This window comes from Balaenoptera physalus, assembly GCF_965194825.1.
Source record: "Balaenoptera physalus genome assembly, chromosome: X".
NCBI classification, from domain to species: Eukaryota; Metazoa; Chordata; class Mammalia; order Artiodactyla; family Balaenopteridae; genus Balaenoptera; species Balaenoptera physalus.
In genome coordinates, this window is record NC_138903.1 from 60,943,553 (window position 1) to 60,964,646 (window position 21,094).

Genomic DNA, 21,094 nt, shown 5'->3' on the forward strand with positions numbered 1-21,094 from the left:
ATGTACTGTACCCCAATAGAGAAGTTTGCCTTCCTCCATTCTGATATTATTGGTTACCTTACTAAATTAACCACAGCCCTTAACTCTCTATAGTATACAGTTTTTGTTTTACTCTATTGCTGGCTTGAAGACTGCTATAAGTTACAGGCCAGAGTCTGTGTCTCCAACAAAGGACAGGCTCAGAGACTCACAGAAAAGGACTGTACGAGGTTCTTCAAACTACTGACGTATCAGAATAGACTTTCAGGTACAGGTTTCTAAGTTAACATTGCATAGACAACTTTGAGACCAGTGTACTTAGTGAGGATTTCCAGAGATTTTTTTTTTTAAGTTTAGAAGCATACAGCTTCATGAAAGCAGACTACTAACCAAAGATCTAGCACTAATGATATAGGACTGAATAAATTGATGAGGGAAATTTTATTGTGGTTATTTATTTGGAATATCGTTGATTATGTTTTAATGTTCTGTTTTCTGAATTTATGAGAAAGTCCTTTTTCTTTGTAAGTTATTTGTAACTCAAAACAATTTAGTAGATGCTGCTTCTGTAAACTAAATTAAAATATTTAAAAATGATATGATTCTCACTTACCTCCTCCCCATCCTACCCCTCCCTTATGAATTCAGAAACCATTCCTAAGTCTCCCTATTTTTCATGGCAATATAGTTATTTGCATTGGTTCTATAAAAATCTTCCACTTTTTAAACCAGGATATAAATGGACTCATTGTGCAACAAAGGCCTTGCATGAACTATCCATATTTAAGAAAGAGAGCCACTTAATCAGGTATGATAAGATACGTTTAAGGAATAAGGTTGCTCTTACCTCAGCTGTATGGAGTAAATGCCTACGAAGTCCTCTCAGTGAACTGTCCTGTTACCTGACTTATAGGGAGGGTTCCCAGTCTAAATGTGACAAAAAGTTCACTTTCCATAAGGCCAGGGACCTTAGTAAATTTGAAGGACCTTGAAAAAAGATGATTTTCCTCAAATTTATAAGTACTACAGATAAATCTGGTGGAGAGAGTTTCTTGGCCTTTGTATCCTAGCTTTGGAATAGCAAAGGATAACATACCCATGCACATTCACACACACCTATGGGCAATTCAGTTTTGAATATACTTGTAAATCCATTTCCTAATTGCCCGTGTGTGTGTGTGTGTGTGTGTGTGTGTGTGTGTGTGTTTTACTCATCTTTTGAAACAGCTGTAACATCTTACTGGTTCCTTTATTAATTAACGAGTTAAATCTCTAACGTGTTCAAAAAATTAGAACAGAAATTAAAACTCTAAAAAGAGAGAAGATGGTATATTTGGAAGACAAGCAAAGGAGATCCAAAACATACCTAGAGTTCCTAAAGAAGAAAACTGAAAAAAAATAAAACCAAATGTTTAAAAACAGTTCTAGAAAATTTTCTAGAAAAAGAGGAACACTTTAATTTACAAATTGAAAAAGCATACTATATTCCAGAAAAACTGACAAAGAATCGTCAACACTAAGAAATTTCCTATTATAGTCTTTCCTGCTACCACATTTATTTTTTAATTAACAGATTTACTTTATTTTTTTTACTTTAAAATAAAATCCGTTTTTAATAGCATTTTACAACCCATCATCCTTAGAGCTGTAACTAATGGTACATACACATACATATATATATGTATGTATGTCACATTTTCTTTATCCATTCATCCTTCAATGGATACTTAGACTATTTCCATGTCTTGACTATTGCGAAAAATGCTGCAGTGAACATGGTGCTGCAGATATCTCTTTGCAATAGTGATTTCATTTCCTTCGGATATATACTCAGTAGTGGGATTTCTGGATCATATGGTGGTTCTATTTTTAATTTTTTGAGGAACCTCCACATTGTTTTTCATAGTACCTGTACCAATTTACAGTCCCATCAACAGTGCACAAGGATTCCCTTTTCTCCACATCCTCCCTTGCCTTTTTAAATTTTTTAAAGATTTATTTATTTATTTTTGGCTGCGTTGGGTCTTCGTTGCTGCATGCAGGCTTTTCTCTACTTGCGGACAGCAGGGGCTACTCTTTGTTGCGGTGCGTGGGCTTCTCATTGTGGTGGCTTCTCCTGTTGCAGAGGACAGGCTCTAGGCACGTGGGCTTCAGTAGTTGTGGCTTGCAGGCTTTAGAGTGCAGGCTCAGTAGTTGTGGCGCACAGGCTTAGCTGCTCGGCGGCATGTGGGATCTTCTGGGACCAGGGCTCAAACCCGTGTGCCCTGCATCGGCAGGCGGATTCTCAATCACTACACCAACAGGGAAGCCCTCTCCCTTGCCTTTTTGATGATAGCCATTCTTTTTTTTTTAACATCTTTATTGGAGTATAATTGCTTTACAATGGTGTGTTAGTTTCTGCTTTATAACAAAGTGAATCAGTTATACATATACATATGTCCCCATACCTCTTCCCTCTTGCATCTCCCTCCCTCCCACCCTCCCTATCCCACCCCTCTAGGTGGTCACAAAGCACCGAGCTGATCTCCCTGTGCTATACGGCTGCTTCCCACTAGCTATCTATTTTACATTTGGTAGTGTATATGTGTCCATGCCACTCTCTCTCTTTGTCCCAGCTTACCCTTCCCCCTCCCCGTATCCTCAAGTCCATTCTCTAGTAGGTCTGCATGTTTATTCCCGTCTCGCCCCTAGGTCCTTCATGATCATTTTTTTTTTTTAGATTCCATATATATGTGTTAGCATACGGTATTTCTTTTTCTCTTTCTGACTTACTTCACTCTGTATGACAGACTCTAGGTCCATCCACCTCACTACAAATAACTCAGTTTCATTCCTTTTTATGGCTGAGTAATATTCCATTGTATATATGTGCCACATCTTCTTTACCCATTCATTTGTCGATGGAACGCTTAGGTGGCTTCCATGTCCTGGCTATTGTAAATACAGCTGCAATGAACATTTTGGTACATGACTCTTTTTGAATTATGGTTTTCTCAGGGTATATGCCCAGTAGTGGGATTGTTGGGTCATATGGTAGTTCTATTTTTAGTTTTTTAAGGAACGTCCATACTGTTCTCCATAGTGGCTGTATCAATTTATATTCCCACCAACAGTGAAAGAGGGTTCCCTTTTCTCCACACCCTCTCCAGCATTTATTGTTTCTAGATTTTTTTTTTTTTTTCAAAATCATTCAGGGCCACTTTGGACAGAGGCTCTGATTCTTTTAAATTTTTTTTTTTAATTTTACTTATTTATTTATGGCTGTGTTGGGTCTTCGTTTCTGTGCAAGGGCTTTTCTCTAGTTGTGGCAAGCGGGGGCCACTCTTCATCGCGGTGCGCGGGCCCCTCACCATCGCGGCCTCTCCTGTTGTGGAGCACAGGCTCCAGACGCGCAGGCTCAGTAGTTGTGGCTCACGGGCCCAGCTGCTCCGCGGCATGTGGGATCTTCCCAGACCAGGGCTCGAACCCGTGTCCCCTGCATTGGCAGGCAGACTCTCAACCACTGCGCCACCAGGGAAGCCCCGTTTCTAGATTTTTTGATGATGGCCATTCTGACTGGTGTGAGCTGATACCTCATTGTAGTTTTGATTTGCATTTCTCGAGTGATTAATGATGTTGAGCATTCTTTCATGTGTCTGTTGGCAATCTGTATATCTTCTTTGGAGAAATGTCTATTTAGGTCTTCTGCCCATTTTTGGATTGGGTTGTTTGTTTTTTTTACATTGAGCTGCATGTGCTGCATGTAAATTTTGGAGATTAATCCTTTGTCAGTTGCTTCATTTGCAAATATTTTCTCCCATTCTGAGGGTTGTCTTTTGGTCTTGTTTATGGTTTCATTTGCTGTGCAAAAGCTTTTAAGTTTCATTAGGTCCCATTTGTTTATTTTTGGTTTTATTTCCATTTCTCTAGGAGATGGTCAAAAAGGATCTTGCTGTGATTTATGTCATAGAGTATTCTGCCTATGTTTTCCTCTAAGAGTTTGATGGTGTCTGGCTTACATTTTGGTCTTTAAACCATTTTGAGTTTATTTTTGTGTACGGTGTTAGGAAGTTTTCTAATTTCAATCTTTTACATGTAGCTGTCCAGTTTTCCCAGCACCACTTATTGAAGAGGCTGCCTTTCTCCACTGCATATTCTTGCCTCCTTTATCAAAGATAAGGTGACCATACGTGTGTGGGTTTATCTCTGGGCTTTCTATCCTGTTCCATTGATCTATATTTCTGTTTTTGTGCCAGTACCATACTGTTTTGATTACTGTAGATTTGTAGTATAGTCTGAAGTCAGGGAGCCTGATACCTCCAACTCCGTTTTTCTTTCTCAAGATTGCTTTGGGTATTCGGGGACTTTTGTGTCTCCATACAAATTGTGAAATTTTTTGTTCTAGTTCTGTGAAAAATGCCAGTGGTAGTTTGATAGGGATTGCATTGAAACTGTAGATTGCTTTGGATAGTAGAGTCATTTTCACAATGTTGATTCTTCCTATCCAAGAACATGGTATATCTCTCCATCTATTTGTATCATCTTTAATTTCTTTCATCAGTGTCTTATAATTTTCTGCATACAGTTCTTTTTTCTCCTTACATAGGTTTATTCCTAGATATTTTATTCTTTTTCTTGCAATGGTAAATGGGAGTGTTTTCTTAATTTCACTTTCAGATTTTTCATCTTTAGTGTATACGAATGCAAGAGATTTCTGTGCATTAATTTGGTATCCTGCTACTTTACCAAATTCATTGATTAGCTCTAGTAGTTTTCTGGTAGCATCTTTAGGATTCTCTATGTATAGTATCATGTCATGTGCAAACAGTGACAGCTTTACCTCTTCTTTTCCCATTTGGATTCCTTTTATTTCTTTTTCTTCTCTGACCGCTGTGGCTAAAACTTCCAAACTATGTTGAATAATAGTGGTGAGAGTGGGCAACCTTGTCTTGTTCCTGATCTTAGTGGAAATGGTTTGAGCTTTACACCATTGAGGATGATGTTGGCTGTGGGTTTGTCATATACGGCCTTTATTATGTTGAGGAAAATTTCCTCTATGCCTATATTCTGGAGGGTTCTTATCATAAATGGGTGTTGAATTTTGTCAAAGCTTTCTCTGCATCTATTGAGATGATCATATGGTTTTTCTTATTCAGTTTGTTAATATGGTGTATCACGTTGATTGATTTGCGTATATTGAAGAAGCCTTGCATTCCCGGGATAAACCCCACTTGATCATGGTGTATGATCCTTTTAATGTGTTGTTGGATTTTGTTTGCTAGTATTTTGCTGAGGAGTTTTGCATCTATGTTCATCAGTGATATTGGCCTGTAGTTTTCTTTCTCTGTGACATCTTTGTCTGGTTTTGGTATCAGACTGATGGTTGCCTCATAGAAGGAGTTTGGGAGTGTTCCTCCCTCTGCTATATTCTGGAAGAGTTTGAGAAGGATAGGTGTTAGCTCTTCTCTAAATGTTTGATAGAATTCGCCTGTGAAGCCATCTGGTCCTGCGCTTTTGTTTCTTGGAAGAATTTTTTTTAAATTAATTAATTAATTTATTTATTTTTGGCTGTGGTGGGTCTTCGTTTCTGTGAAAGGGCTTTCTCTAGTTGTGGCGAGCGGGGGCCACTCTTCATCATGGTGTGCAGGCTTCTCACTATCGCGGCCTCTCGTTGCGGAGCACAGGCTCCAGACGCGCAGGCTCAGTAGTTGTGGCTCACGGGCCCAGCTGCTCCGCGGCATGTGGGATCTTCCCAGACTAGGGCTCGAACCTGTGTCCCCTGCATTGGCAGGCAGATTCTCAACCACTGCGTCACCAGGGAAGTCCCCTGTTGGAAGATTTTTAACCACAGTTTCAATTTTAGAGCTTGTGATTGGTCTGTTCATATTTTCTCTTTCTTCCTTGTTCCGTTACGGAAGGTTGTACATATCTAAGAATTTGTCCATTTTATTGGCATATAGTTGCTTGTAGTAATCTCTCATGATCCTTTGTATTTCTGCACGGTCAGTTGTTACTTCTCCTTTTTCATTTCTAATTCTATTGATTTGAGTCTTCTCCCTTTTTATCTTGATAAGTCTGGCTAATTGTTTATCAATATTGTTTATCTTCTCAGAGAACCAGCTTTTAGTTTTATTGATCTTTGCTATCGTTTCCATCATTTCTTTTCCATTTGCGTATATTGAAGAATCCTTGCATTCCTGGGATAAACCACACTTGATCATGGTGTATGATCCTTTTAATGTGCTGTTGGATTCTGTTTGCTAGTATTTTGTTGAGGATTTTTGCATCTGTGTTCATCAGTGATATTGGCCTGTAGTTTTCTTTCTTTGTGACATCTTTGTCTGGTTTTGGTATCAGGGTGATGGTGGCCTCGTAGAATTAGTTTGGAAGTGTTCCTCCCTCTGCAATATTTTGGAAGAGTTTGACAAGGATAGGTGTTAGCTCTTCTCTAAATGTTTGATAGAATTCGCCTGTGAAGCCATCTGGTCCTGGGCTTTTGTTTGTTGGAAGGTTTTTAATCACAGTTTCAATTTCAGTGCTTGTGATTGGTCTGTTCATATTTTGTATTTCTTCCTGGTTCAGTCTCGGCAGTTTGTGCATTTCTAAGAATATGTCCATTTCTTCCAGGTTGTCCATTTTATTGGCATAGAATTGCTTGTAGTAATCTCTCACGATCGTTTGTATTTCTGCAGTGTCAGTGGTTACTTCTCCTTTTTCATTTCTAATTCTATTGATTTGAGTCTTCTCCCTTTTTTTCTTGGTAAGTCTGGCTAATGGTTTATGAATTTTGTTTATCTTCTCAAAGAACCAGCTTTTAGTTTTATTGATCTTTGCTATCGTTTCCATCATTTCTTTTCCATTTATTTCTGATCTGATCTTTATGATTTCTTTCCTTCTGCTAACTTTGGGGTTTTTTTGTTCTTCTTTCTCTAATTGCTTTAGGGGTAAGGTTAGGTTGTTTATTTGAGATGTTTCTTGTTTCTTAAGGTAGGATTGTATTGCTATAAACTTCCCTCTTAGAACTGCTTTTGCTGCATCCCATAGGTTTTGGGTTGTCGTGTTTTCATTTTCATTTGTTTCTAGGTATTTTTTGATTTCCTCTTTGATTTCTTCAGTGATCTCTTCGTTATTAAGTAGTGTGTTGTTTAGCCTCCATGTGTTTGTATTTCTTACAGATTTTTTCCTTTAATTGATATCTAGTCTCATAGCATTGTGGTCAGAAAAGTTACTTGATATGATTTCAATTTTCTTAAATTTACCAAGGCTTGATTTGTGACCCAAGATATGATCTATCCTGGGGAATGTTCCATGAGCACTTGAGAAGAATGTGTATTCTGTCGTTTTTGGATGGAATGTCCTATAAATATCAATTAAGTCCATCTTGTTTAATGTATCATTTAAAGCTTGTGTTTCCTTATGTATTTTCATTTTGGATGATCTGTGCATTGGTGAAAGTGGGGTGTTAAGAGTCCCTTACTATGATGGTGTTACTGTCGATTTCCCCTTTTATGGCTGTTAGTATTTGCCTTATGTATTGAGGTGCTCCTATGTTGGGTGCATATATATTTATAATTGTTGTATCTTCTTCTTGGATTGATCCCTTGATCATTATGTAGCATCCTTCTTTGTCTCTTGTAATAGTCTTTGTTTTAAATTCTATTTTGTCTGATATGAGAATTGCTACTCCAGCTTTATTTGGTTTCCATTTGCATGGAATATCTTTTTCCATCCCCTCACTTTCAGTCTGTGTGTGTCCCTAGGTCTGAAGGGGGTCTCTTGTAGACAGCATATATACGGGTCTTGTTTTTGTATCCATTCAGCCAGTCTATGTCTTTTGGTTGGAGCATTTAATCCATTTACATTTAAGGTAATTATCATTAGGTATGTTCCTATTATCATCTTCTTAATTGTTTTGGGTTTATTATTGTAGGTCTTTTCCTTCTCTTGTGTTTCCTGCCTAGAGAAGTTCCTTTAGCATTTGTTGTAAAGCTGGTTTGGTGGTGCTGAATTCTCTTAGCTTTTGCTTGTCTGTAAAGGTTTTAATTTCTCCATCAAATCTGAATGATGTCCTTGCTGGGTAGAGTAATCTTGGTTGTAGGTTTTTCTCCTTCATCACGTTAAATATGTCCTGCCACTCCCTTCTGGCTTGCAGAGTTTCTGCTGAAAGATCAGCTGTTAACCTTATGGGGATTCCCTTATGTGTTATTTGTTGTTTTCCCTTGCTGCTTTTAATATTTGTTCTTTGTATTTAATTTTTGACAGTTTGATTAATATGTGCCTTGGCGTGTTTCTCCTTGGATTTATCCTGTATGGGACTCTCTGTGCTTCCTGGACTTGATTAACTATTTCCTTTCCCATATTAGGGAAGTTTTCAACTATAATCTCTTCAAATATTTTCTCAGTCCCTTTCTTTTTCTCTTCTTCTTCTGGGACCCCTATCATTAGAATGTTGGTGTGTTTAATGTTGTCCCAGAGGTCTCTGAGACTGTCCTCAATTCTTTTCATTCTTTTTTATTTATTCTGCTCTGCAGTAGTTTTTTCCACTATTTTATCTTCCAGGTCACTTATCCGTTCTCCTGCCTCAGTTATTCTGCTATTGATCCCCTCTAGAGAATTTTTAATTTCATTTATTGTGTTGTTCATCACTGTCTGTTTGCTCTTTAGTTCTTCTAGGTCCTTGTTAAACGTTTCGTGTATTTTCTCCATTCTATTTCCAAGATTTTGGATCATCTTTAATATCATTATTCTGAATTCTTTTTCAGGTAGACTGCCTATTTCCTCTTCATTTGTTAGGTCTGGTGGGTGTTTGCCTTGGTCCTTCATCTGCTGTGTGTTTCTCTGTCTTATCATTTTGCTTAACTTACTCTGTTTGGGGTCTCCTTTTCACAGGCTGCAGGTTCATAGTTCCCGTTGTTTTTGGTGTCTGTCCCCAGTGGCTAAGGTTGGTTCAGTGGGTTGTGTAGGCTTCCTGGTGCAGGGGACTAGTGCCTGTGTTCCGGTGGATGAGGCTGTATCTTGTCCTTCTGGTGTGCAGGTCCACGTCTGTTGGTGTGTTTGGGGGTGTCTGTGGCCTTATTATGGTTTTAGGCAGCCTCTCTGCTAATGGATGGGGTTGTGATCCTGTCTTGCTAGTTGTTTGGCATAGGGTGTCCAGCACTGGAGCTTGCTGGTTGTTGAGTGAAGCTGGGTCTTGGCGTTGAGATGGAGATCTCTGGGAGATTTTCGCCGTTTGATATTACGTGGATCTGGGAGGTCTCTTGTGGACTAGTGTCCTGAACTTGGCTCTCCCACCTCCGTGGCACAGCCCTGATGCCTGGCTGGAGCACCAAGAGCCTGTCTTCCACACGGCTTTTGCAGCTTGAAGTTCTTTTATCACCTTGTAAATCACCCAACAGCAAAGAATAATTTCTCCCAGGTTGGTCTGTGGGTTGGCTGCTTTGGAATTCAGGTTTGATCCACGTGCGTTTCATTTCCAGGGCCCAGGTGGAAGAGCATCGGCACAGGGGCACGCTTTTCTACTGTTGCTGGAAGGAGCACCGATGATAGCCATCCTTCAAAGCAGTTTTAGGTTCACAGCAAAATTGAGTGGAAAGTACTGAATGTTCCCATATATACCCTATCCCCCACTGCATACAACCTCCCCCACTATTGACATCCTGTACCATAGTGGTACATTTGTTACAATCAATGAATCTACAGTGACATATCATTTTTACCCAAATTCCATAGGTTACATTAGGATTCACTCTTGGTGTTGTACATTCTATGGATTTTGACAAATGTATAATAACATGTATCCACCATTGTAGTATCATACATAATAGTTTCACTGCCCTAAAAATTTTCTGTGTTCTATCTATTCAACCCTCCTTCCACAACTCACCCCTGGCGACCAATGATCCTTTTATTGTCTCCATAGTTTTGTCTTTTCTGGAATGTCATATAGTTGGAATCATATAGTATGTGGCATTTTCAGATTGGCTTCCTTCACTTAGTAATATGCACTTAAGTTTCCTTCATGTCTTTTCATGGCTTAATAGTTCATTTCTTCTTAACCCTGAATAATATTTCATTGTTTGGACATTCCACAGTTTATCCATTCACCTACTGAAGGACATCTTGGTTGCTTCCAAATTTTAGCAATTGTGAATAAAGCTGCTATAAACATCCATGTGCAGGTCTTTTCATGGACATAAGTTTTCAATTTATTTGGGTAAATACCAGGGAACACAGCTGCTGGATTGTATAGCAAGAGTACGCTTAGTTTTGTAAGAAATTGCCAAGCTGTCTTTCAATGTGGCTAAACCATTTTGCATTCCTGTCAGCAATGAATGAGCATCCCTGTTGTTCCACATACTTACCAGCATTTGGTGTTTTCAGTGTTTTAAATTTTTGCCATTTAACAGGTGTGTCGTGGCATCTCATTGTTGTTTAAATTTGCAAGTCTCTAATGACATAGATAGATGATAAATAGATAAATAGATAGATAGATAGATAAGAGTCTAGCTGTGTTCCTAGAAAGAAGAAATTGATTTTTCAGTAGACAGCTAGCATTCTGATATACTTTTAAAATAAAAGGCACTGAAGGTATGAATTTCATGCTGAGCATTGCTTTAGCAATTTAGATTCTGTTATGAGGTATTCTTGTTATCATGATTTTCTAGATTTTCCGTTATTACTGTTGTTTAAAATGTCCAACTGGTCAAGGGTTTTGTTTCCTGATTCCATTATTAATTTCTAGTTTTATTGCATTGTGATCAGATAATGCTGTTTGTTTTATTTCTATGTCTTAGAATTTATTCACGTTTTTCTTTTTTTTATTCAGGTTTTTCTTGTGATCAATTTTGTAAATGTTCAAAGGGCACATGAAAAGAAAATGAGTTTTCTATTCTCAGGCTATAAAGTATGTTTTCAGGCTATAGAGTATATTTCTATTAAATCTTCCATACTAAGAATGTTATTTAGGTATTCTCTGTCCTTTCTTTTTATTGTTTGCATTCTTTTAAATGCCTGCCATAGATTGAGAGAGGTGAACTAAATTTTATGTGTTTATGTTCTTCCTTATAATTCCTATAGTTTGATATCAAAATCCATCAAAGATATCATGTATGAACACACACAAAATGATAGACCAATAATTTCTAAATATTAGGAAACCAAATTCATCAGCATTTTAAAAAATAATAATACACCATGACCAAATAGGGGTTATTCCAGAAATGCAACAATGACTCAATTTTAGGGAATATATTATTATTATAATTCAATATAGTAATACTTCAAAAGAGAAAAACCGTATGATTATCTCTATAGAAGCTTAAAAGGCATGTAATTCAATTCAATATCTATTGATTTTTTTAAAAATTCTAAATAAAACAGAAACAGATGGACACAATATAATAAAGTCTATCTAATAATACCATCCTTAATCAGGAAACAGTAGCAAGCTACTATGTAACTTCAAAAGGTTTACTATTATTTTGATTATTTCATAACAAAATGTTAGCAGTATCTGATATTGTAATTTTGGTTTGGAAGACTCTGTACCCTACATTTAGTCAAAGTTAAAACTTGATTAAATTAGACATCAAATCTAGTGACCTAAGAGCAATAAAGCCATGTTGAACAATTATGGTCCTATTTTTATACTCAATACTATACATCAATAAAAATCAAGGTAAAAAATGTTCTTACTCTAAGTAGTATGTCAAAGAGTCAAAATACAGACACACCATGGGGAAAAGCTAGCTCTTAAAGAATCATTTGACTGGTTATCAAGTATTGCAGTAGGACAAATTTCTGGTGATAAAGACTAGGTTATTAAGATTTGAAACCCCTTTTATAACTGTGTTACCAAACTCCCAGTCCCACTGTACCTGTTTCTTTCAGGAGATTCCAGATGTCTCTGCATTTATGGATCTGATCAAGTGCACGATTCAGTAACCTGGTCTATTTGGTAAGAAAGCCATGAGAAAATTAGTCTCAACCAAACCAAACTTTAAGCAAATAAAAATAATATCATTTTCACTAAAAACAGTTAAAAAAAAACTATAGAAAAATGAAAGTATAAAGTGAATATTTGGAATTTATATATAAATATTAGCCTCTCTCTATATTTTTTTACTTTTCCTTAATGTTCCAGGAAAATGAGGATTATATAGAAAATCTTGAACATTATCAATTTCTTTAATAATCTAGGATAGAAGAGAAGCACTTCCAGAATGGTGGTATGAGGAGAGCCATGGATCCTCTCCCCAGCAAAACTAACATAACTGGTGAAAATTTTAAAACACAATCATGTAAAGTCTCAGGAAATTGCCCTAAGGGCATATAGCAAATGGGGAAACATCTATTCTAGGAAATCTACTAAGTCTCAGTAAGAACAGTGAGTACCTGTAGCAGTTGAGCCATGATCTGTTCACTCTCCCCCAAGCTCAGTGTGATGTAAGTGCACTTTAGGTGGGTGTGGCCAAGAAGATGGGGCTCACGCTATCCTTAGTTTCCAGGCTAGGGATGACCAGAATGGGCATGCTGCCAGTACTTCTCATCCCCCTCCCCAAGATCTGTATTGCATTAGTTCTATTATAAACAAGCACAACTGAGAAGCCTTGAGCTCTCTTCTTCTACCCAGTCCCCATACCAGACATTGCAAATTGAGAATACTGGGTCTCAATTGCCCTCACCTCAGCTTGCTTATAAGATAGAGTTTCCATGCTGGAAGAGGCAAGCCAAGAATGCTAGGGACTACGACTTTTGCCTAGCCCTGACTCATAGAGCTGTATTGTCACTCTGATACAAATGGGTCACTATCCCTGCCTCTAGTTTCAAAGCAGTGGTATAGAGTTTCTGCTCAGGAGGAGAGGAAGGCCATTAGAAGAGTGAGCTCTGTAGTCACCCTAAGGAGACTGACTTTTATTGAAATAGAGCTTGAGGAACTTCGAGTCTAAGGGCACTATAAAAAAAAGTGGAGATTTTGGTGTGGGCAATTAAGAGGAGGCTGGTAACTAATGATATCAACAAGCCAAACAGTAGACCAGCTAGAAGTTTACAGAGAGAACCAGAGGAAGAGAAAGCTAAGAAGATTCCCTATCCCTTCAAAGGGGCCTTACTTTAATTGGATCAGACTGTGGAGCAATTTATGCCAAAGAGCATTTTCAAACACTCACGTGCACGTGCGTGCACATGCACATGCACACACACACAGAAACACACACACACAAACACACACACACACACACACAGCAGTCACCTAGTAATTAGTCAAGACTTATATCTGTGTGTGATACCAATAAAAGAAGCCCATTCAGAAGCTTAACAGGGAGATCACAGAAAGAGATAGTCAAAAATAACCCTGCTAAAACTTCTTTCATCCCGTTTCAGGGGAGGGGTCAGGGTGACTGCAAAGGCAAAGACTGTAATCTCTGATAAGTAATATCAGAAGCTGTATACTACTATACAGCTGTGGGAAATAGACTGCACTGAACTAGCCCAGCCAAGTCACTAAAAAATAAACAAGCAAATATTAACAGCAAGTCCTGGGGGGGGGGAATCAGTATCCAAAGATGTTCCAATATATTATGCAAAATGTCCAGTTTTCAACAAAAAATTATAAGATATGCAAAGAAACAAGAAGTATGACCCATACACAGGAATAAAGTAGGCAACAGGAACTGACTTTGGAAAGGTCCAATGTTGGAACTTAGCAGACGCAGATTTCAAAGTAGCTATTATAAATATGTTCAAACAACTAAAGGAAACCACACTTAAAGAAGGAAGGTATGATGACAATGTCAGGAAATGCAGAATTTTGATTAAAAAGGCAGTGGGATAACATATTCAATGTAATGAAAGAAAATATCAGTCATCCAAGAATCTAATATCCAGTAAAACTATCTTTCAGAGCTGAAAGCAAAATAAATTCTCAGATTAAAAAAAGCTGAGAGAATCTTTTTGCTAGCAGAACCATTTTATAAAAATGCTAAGAGAGGTTCTTCAGGCTGAAAACAAGTGACACCAGATAGTAATCTGAATCCAAATGAAGAAACAAAGTGTACTGATAAAAGTAATTATGTAAGTGTAAAAGAAAGTATAAATATATATTTCTTCTTTCTTCTCTTGTTTTAAAAAACAACTGTATAAAACTATATATAGTTTTTTTAATACCATTTCACCAACCCAAGAAGAAAATACATTCTTTCTCAAGCACACATGGCACTTTATCCAGGACAGACCATTTGTTAGGCCACAACACAGACTTCAAATAAATTTAAAATCACTTGAAGTCACACAAAGTATGTACTCTGTCCACAGTGGAACAAGATTAGAAATCAGTAAGATAATAATAAATTTGGGAAACATGTGGATATTAAACAATAGATTCCTAAATAAACAATGGGTCAAAGAAGAAATCAGAATGAAAATTAAAAAATATTTTGCGATGAATGAAAAGAAAAAAACAAACAAACCAATACTTATGGGATGCTGCTCAAGCTATGATGTTATGGTCTGAATATATGCCCCCAAATTCATATGTTAAAATCATACCCCAAAGGTGAAGGTATTAGCAGGTGGGGCCTTTGAGAGATGCTAAAGTCATAGGATGGAGCCCTCATACATGAGATTTGTGCTTTTTATAAGAAGGTTCCAGAGATCCTTGGCGCTTTCCATCATGGGAGGACACAGCAAAAAGGTGTCAGCTATAAAGGAGGAAGAGAGACCTCATCAGAGAACACAACCATCCTGGCACCTTGATCTTGGGACTTTCAGCCTCCAGAACTGTGAGAAATAAATTTCTGTTGTTTATAACCTACCCAGTCTATTGTGTTTTGTTATAGCAGCTTGAATGGACTGAGACAGAAAATTGGTACTGATGGTGGGGTGCTGCTGTAACAAATACCTAAAAATATGGAAGCAGCTTTGGAACTGGGTAATGGGCAGAGTCTGGAAGAGTTTGCAGGTGCATGCTAGAAAGTCTACATTGCCATGAATGGACTGTTAAGGGAAATTCTCTTGAGGACCAAGAAAGAGAAGAGGGGAGCTGTAGAGAAAGCCTCAGTCTTCTTAGAGAATATCTAAGTGGTTGTGACCGAATGTTGGTAGAAATATGGATAGTAAATGTCATTCTGATGAGGTCTCACATGGAAATGAGGAACATTGGAAACTAGAGGAAAGGAGGAAAGGCCATCCTTGCTATAAAGTGTCAAAGAGCTTGGCTGAATTGTTTGTGTTCCCAGTGTTTTATAGAAGGTAGTACTTGTGAGTGATGAAATTGATATTTGGCTGAAGAAATTTCTAAGCAAAGTGTTGAAGAGTAGCTTGGTTTCTCTTGAATGCTTATAGTAAAATGTGAGAAGAGGGAAATGATTTAAAGGTGGAATTGTTAATCAAAAATTAAGCAGAATTTTAAAATGTGGAAAATTCTCAGCCCATTAATATTGAAAGAAATAAGAAAGCTTCAAAGGGAGAGAACACCAAGGGTGTGGCTGAATTGATAAGGAGATTGCTGTGGATGAACCATCTCAACAGAAGCTAGGAGCTATTCGTCAAGACAATGGGGAGATTGGTCAGCCATCTAAACAGAAGCCAGGACCTATTGTCCAAGGCAAAGGAAGAATAACCTCAACAGCAGATCAGAGATCTTTGGGGCTGGCCCTCCCATCACAGGCCCAGAGTGCAAGGGCCTGCGGGGCAGAAGGATTTCAAAGGAGGGGCCCACTGCAGCCCAGAGCCATCTCATCTCCTGGGCTGTGCTCCTCAAATTCCCGTACCATGCTCCTCAGACACCCCAAGTGCAGCACAGGCTGCTGTGGTTGTCCCTCCAGAAGGCACAGGTTGCAAACCTCTGGAAGGCATCAGCTTGGTGTTTTCTCCCCGGTATTCAGAGTGCAAGAGCTGGGGCACTGCTGCCCTCTCCTAAATTTCAAAAGGTGCCCCAGAGACCGTCAGTGCCCAGGCAAAGAACCTCTGTAGGGGAGAATCACTGCAGAAAGCCCTCACTAGGGCAATGCCCCACAGAGCCTTCTACCCCAGACCAGTAGAACCACCTTGTGGAATTCCAGCCTGAACCCTAACTTGTGAGAGCTGCAGTATGTACTGCACCTGGCAGAGCCATGCAGGTGGGGTCTAGAGGCTTGGGGGCCCAACTGCAGCCCCAGTGCGTTCAAAATGTGGGGCACCAAGACAAGGAGGATTGTTTTTAAGCCTTGGGGTTTAATGTTGTTTTCCCCATTAGGTTTTGGGCTTACCTTTGTAAGCAGCTCTTTGTAGGAAACTGCCCTCAGCAGGAAACCCCTTTTCTTGTCAATTTAGCAAAGCTATATTGTACTAAGGTTTAAATCAGGCATCCCCATGCTCTACTCATCTTTGGCCCAAGCACACCTTTCAAATCTTTTGATCACACAATACCTTGCCTAACCTGTTGGTTCTTTCCTTAGATCAAAGAAGTAGAAATGAAGGATAAGTAATTAACAGAAGACCAGATCTCTTCCCTAGCTTCCCCTTCAGTAACAAATTGTCCTGTTCTAGGAAAAAGATGTGGTTCCTTGATAACTTACAATTACTATATATATTTTAAAGCATCCCTCACTTTCCCCACCTCATACTCAGGAGACTAGATGCAATGTTGATAGGATTATGCAGTCTATCTATATTGCTTCATAATATACTTATTTGGAAATACTTCAATTGATGAGGATTTAGAGAACAAGGAACAGTTGTAAATAATAGAATCCAACAAATCTTCATTAGAGAAAGAGCACCACGGTCTAACTCATAGGGGCCAGGCTAACATGGGGAAAGGCAGAAGTACATCTTCAATTATCTAAACAGATATCCTTTCAAAAGCAAAGAAGATTATAGAAAGGTTACTAGGTTAGAGAGTTCTTAGGAAACATAAGTGTGTGCAAGAGAAAGAACACAGGAAAAAAAGAACAGTGTTAGAAACAAACAAAATAATTAAGGATCATACTTAAGAGTTTGTGAAATTTCCCTCACGTCAATTTGATCTCTATTCACTCAGCTACAAATTTAACAGACTCAGGACTACCAACTTAAGAGGGAAAGCTTTTAAAAAGTTAAAACCGCTATGTGAAAACAAGATGTTATTGTTTTCTTAGTAAAGCAAAAGACCTTATTGTGAGAATACCGTTGAAACAGAGTACGACCCTGTGGGGCCCTCCTGGGGAATAAAAACCTTTCCGTTCCCCCATTTCTTGTTTGTAGAATAAAGGCTTTCAGCCTCCTAGACCTTCCCTGAGTTCCAAAGGGCAGATTCAAACAGTTACTAATTAGAAGAGTGAGGGAATGCAGAAAGAAAACAATAGTGCAGGATGGTGGTCCTGGTTCCTCCTTGGGGGATGTGGATAACAGTTTGATATATATCTCTGAGTTCTTCTACAGGAACTAAGGCCCCCACCCAGGTGGAAGATGATAACTTTAGGCTGAGCACAAGCATGTGGACCCCAGACAGGTTGGAACCAGAAGGCTGATGATTGAGATTCCTGGAACACCATCCTGTTACCTCACCACCAACCAATCAGAGGAGGGTTACACACTCTGCAGCACCTCCCCCCCAAATTTGGCATATAAAAACTTCTTACCTGAAATCCATTGGGGAGTTCGGGTCTTTTGAGCATGAGCCACCCGTTCTCCTTGCATGGCCCTTGCAATAAGCCTTTCTCTGCTCCAAACTCTGACATTTCAGTTTGTTTGGCCTCACTGTGTGTGGGGCACATGAACTTGAGTTTGACAACACCCTTACTTGTTAAGAAGCAAAATGTTTGTTTTGGTTTTGCTCTGAGGCTCGTAGATTCTTTTTTTCATCTTCTTTTACAATGGAAAGGTTTCTAAGAAGAGGCCCCTTTACTCCTCAGGACAACGACTTTATCTTCTTTATCCCCAGTACCTAGCAGAGTGTTTGGTACTCATATGTTTTTTGAGTTGAACTCAAGAAGGGAAGAGAAAGGAAAGAAAATATGTTGGCAGAGATCTGCTAAGAGTTTGTTCCAGATGCAAAGAATCATATAGAAGAACAGATTAACAGAAGGAAGAGAATAAGCACCAAGAAGGATTTTATACCAACTGGAAAGAAAAGAAGCTGGTAGGTATGGGAAATTGGGATGTTTTCTTTGTCTAGGGAAGAGAAAAAAGCAGAGAGACCTAGAACTTAAAACCATACAAAAATGCTAGTGGTCCAACTTGGTGATAACTTTCTTAGCTTGAAAGAAGGAAGATAAAGAAATAAAGACAAACCAAAGAATACTCTGGTAGATGGGAGAGCAAGATGTTGATGTTGGTATCTCCTAAAAGGGGTAAGGTTTAAGCTGAGAGTGGAATTCAGGCAAAAGTAGGAATTCTGTCTTCTTCTTGTTAAAATTGAGTTAATGATAAAATATTTAAGAATGTGGGCCAAAGAAAGCAAATGCAATTGAGTGACGGAAAACAAGCCAACTAAATAATTTCAGATGGCTATCAAAGCTGTGGAAGTAAATGAGTGCTTCCTTAGAGAATGTGTGAAAGGAAAAAGAAATAGAGAAGAAACTCCTATGGACCACATGTGATCACAGGGAGATGATGAAGATAAAGAATATTTCAAAACAGATTCAGAAAAAATGGTCCATGGCAAAGGGCATTTTAAAAGAAGAGGCCAAGCCAAATGTGACCTTTCCTTAGGAAGGAAGTAGCCATTACAAATCTTTGAAATCAAGATGTTGCTAGAATGGAGGAAAGGATTCTTTAAAGAGAATCAAAAACAACTGCATCAGGGAAAGCAAACATACCAAACAGCACACTGAATGCTTGTGTTTTCCTTGAAGGTTGCACATTACCTGTTCGGAAGTTGTTGAAGCTTTTCTCCCTTGTCCTAGATCAACTGCAGATGCCACAAGTAAACATGTTTTCTGTGCAATCAGAATTGCTTGATCAGAAGGACAAAACTGGGACAGCTGATAAGAAATAACCAGAACATCAGTGAATAGTGAGAATTCTGCCAGGTGAACACAAACAATCAGAATGAAAATCAGCAAAATCCTGCCTGAATGACAAAATTCAGCTGGAAAAGCACATCTCACCTTAAAAATGATATAGACTATAACACTGATTTACGGTTTTAATTTTCCATTACTTTCTATTGTTTTTTTAGCACCTTTCTAGAGATTAAAAAGCTTCCTTTCTTCACAATTTTCCTATCTTTCCCAGTGACAAGTACTGTCATTTGGCCCTGTATTTCTATCTAGTGATTTACTTCTTGGTTTATGTTGTAATTTCTAAGTGATTTTCCCCCTGGCAAATAGATTTCCCCTTTGCATTGAATAGAGCTGAAATTAGTACCTGTATTGTTCATGGTTGAAAGAGACAATGTCAAATCTTGACAGGCATTAGGCATAACCTCATCATTAAACCTTGTCCTCCAGCTTTAGAAAAAACTCCCATGGGGTGTGCTCAGAGCAGGGGGCCTGAAGAAATGGCTCCTCTGTTTTCAACACACCCAACAGAAATCTGAGTTCATTGCGACAAGGGGCACAAACTTGTGGCCTTCCTATGAACAAATACCCAACACATGTCCCCCTGTAGCTCCACATGGCTTCTGGGTAAGACCAGCGGGACAGGTCTCAATATTGGAAGAAAAGCTACAGTATTTAGTGGGGAAGTTTGCCACCTAGAGCCAGTGAGGTCCACACATGAGTGGGCCATAAGTGGTCTTATAGACATAAAGACTTTGAATCTCTTTATTCAAGGGAAAAAAAAATAGATTCCAACTATATGCCATTCTGGAAAAGGCAAAACTATGGAGACAATAAAAAGATCAATGGTTGCCAGGAGTTTGGTGGGGAGAGGGGAGCTGAATACACAGAGTACAGAAGTTTTTATTGAGCAGTGAAATACTTTTATGACATTATAATGATGGATATATGTCATTATACTTTTGTCCAAACCCATAGAACGTGCAACACTACTCACTTCAATAAAGTGAACCCTAAGGTGAACTGTGGACTTTGGTTTTATGATGTGTCAACGCAGTTTGTCCTTGGTTTAAAAAAGAAAAGGTACCACTCTGTTGATAATGGCTATGCATGTGTCGGGAGTGGGTATATGGGGGAATTTCTGTACCTTCCTGTCAATTTTGTTGTAAACCTAAAACTGCTTTAAAAAAAAGTCTCAAAAAAAAAGAGAATTAACACTCAGGGTAGACATTTTTGGCAAAACTTTTGTTTCGCTTATATATGTATGCATATTATATATGTGTGTGTGTTTGTTGGACTGTGATGTAAAAGGTATTTTTTAGATCAAAAGAGTTTGCAGGCCACTGTAGTTAAGTTATACTAGCAAATAAAAGCACAAATTAACCTCAAAAAACCCCACAAACCTCCCAGCTTTGTAGTACAGTAAAATTCTAGGCTACTTGATTCTAACATGGAATCCGACTAGTGCTATCATGAATGTCAAAACTAAAGCTAATTTATTTCACCTAATTAAAATGGCAATTATACCTAAACTTTCAAACATTATTTCTTAATCTCCCCAAATATTTAGTGATCATAATCATCACCATCATTTAACTAATAGCATTTCAAGACACCCAATCTCTGTACATCTCAGGTGACTCGTATATAAAATGAGTGAGTTGTGCTAGATTATCTCTATAGCTCTTTCCAGTTCTAAAACATTTAATCTATCTCAACATATCAGACTGCATACTCCTCAATGTGTACGAGGGATATTCTTTGCCACCTCTCCTTTCATCCTCTAATCAATACTTGATCCCCTTTCTGGCATTTAACCTCTACCTTGGAGGATAACAACTATTTTAAAAGGCTTATAATTGCAAAACAAGTTCACAAATCCTTACATACAAAACCTGCTCTCGGAAAAATTATAAAGTAGGTCCAGGCTTGTTAGCATCCTTTTAACCTCCTGTTGTCCCCAGATACCTATTCAATATTCCTATAGACTTATACCCATAACCCTTCCTAATGTTTTGGTAATTGACAACTTCTTAGAGTATTCCCTCGTAAAGACAGTTATATTTTGATATAGGTTCTGAGAGACTGAAATTCCTTCAAAGATAAAGGAATAAGTCTCTTATGGTAGAACTTTAGGCTCCATGATGGTTGTTTGTGATATTTTGGTATGGGGGGAC

At 38.3% G+C, this 21,094-nt stretch overlaps 1 protein-coding gene across 1 annotated transcript in view; it reads right to left on the reverse strand.

Annotated features, from left to right (window-relative positions):
• The window catches only part of TEX11 (testis expressed 11), a 373,633-nt gene that overhangs the window by 50,019 nt on the left and 302,520 nt on the right, over nt 1-21,094 (reverse strand). Inside the window, exons 24-25 of the mRNA XM_082445679.1 lie at nt 18,783-18,899; nt 11,835-11,907 (exon numbers count right to left, since the gene is read on the reverse strand). Coding sequence (XP_082301805.1) covers nt 11,835-11,907; nt 18,783-18,899 — 190 coding nt within the window. The remainder of the gene's footprint in view (nt 1-11,834; nt 11,908-18,782; nt 18,900-21,094) is intronic.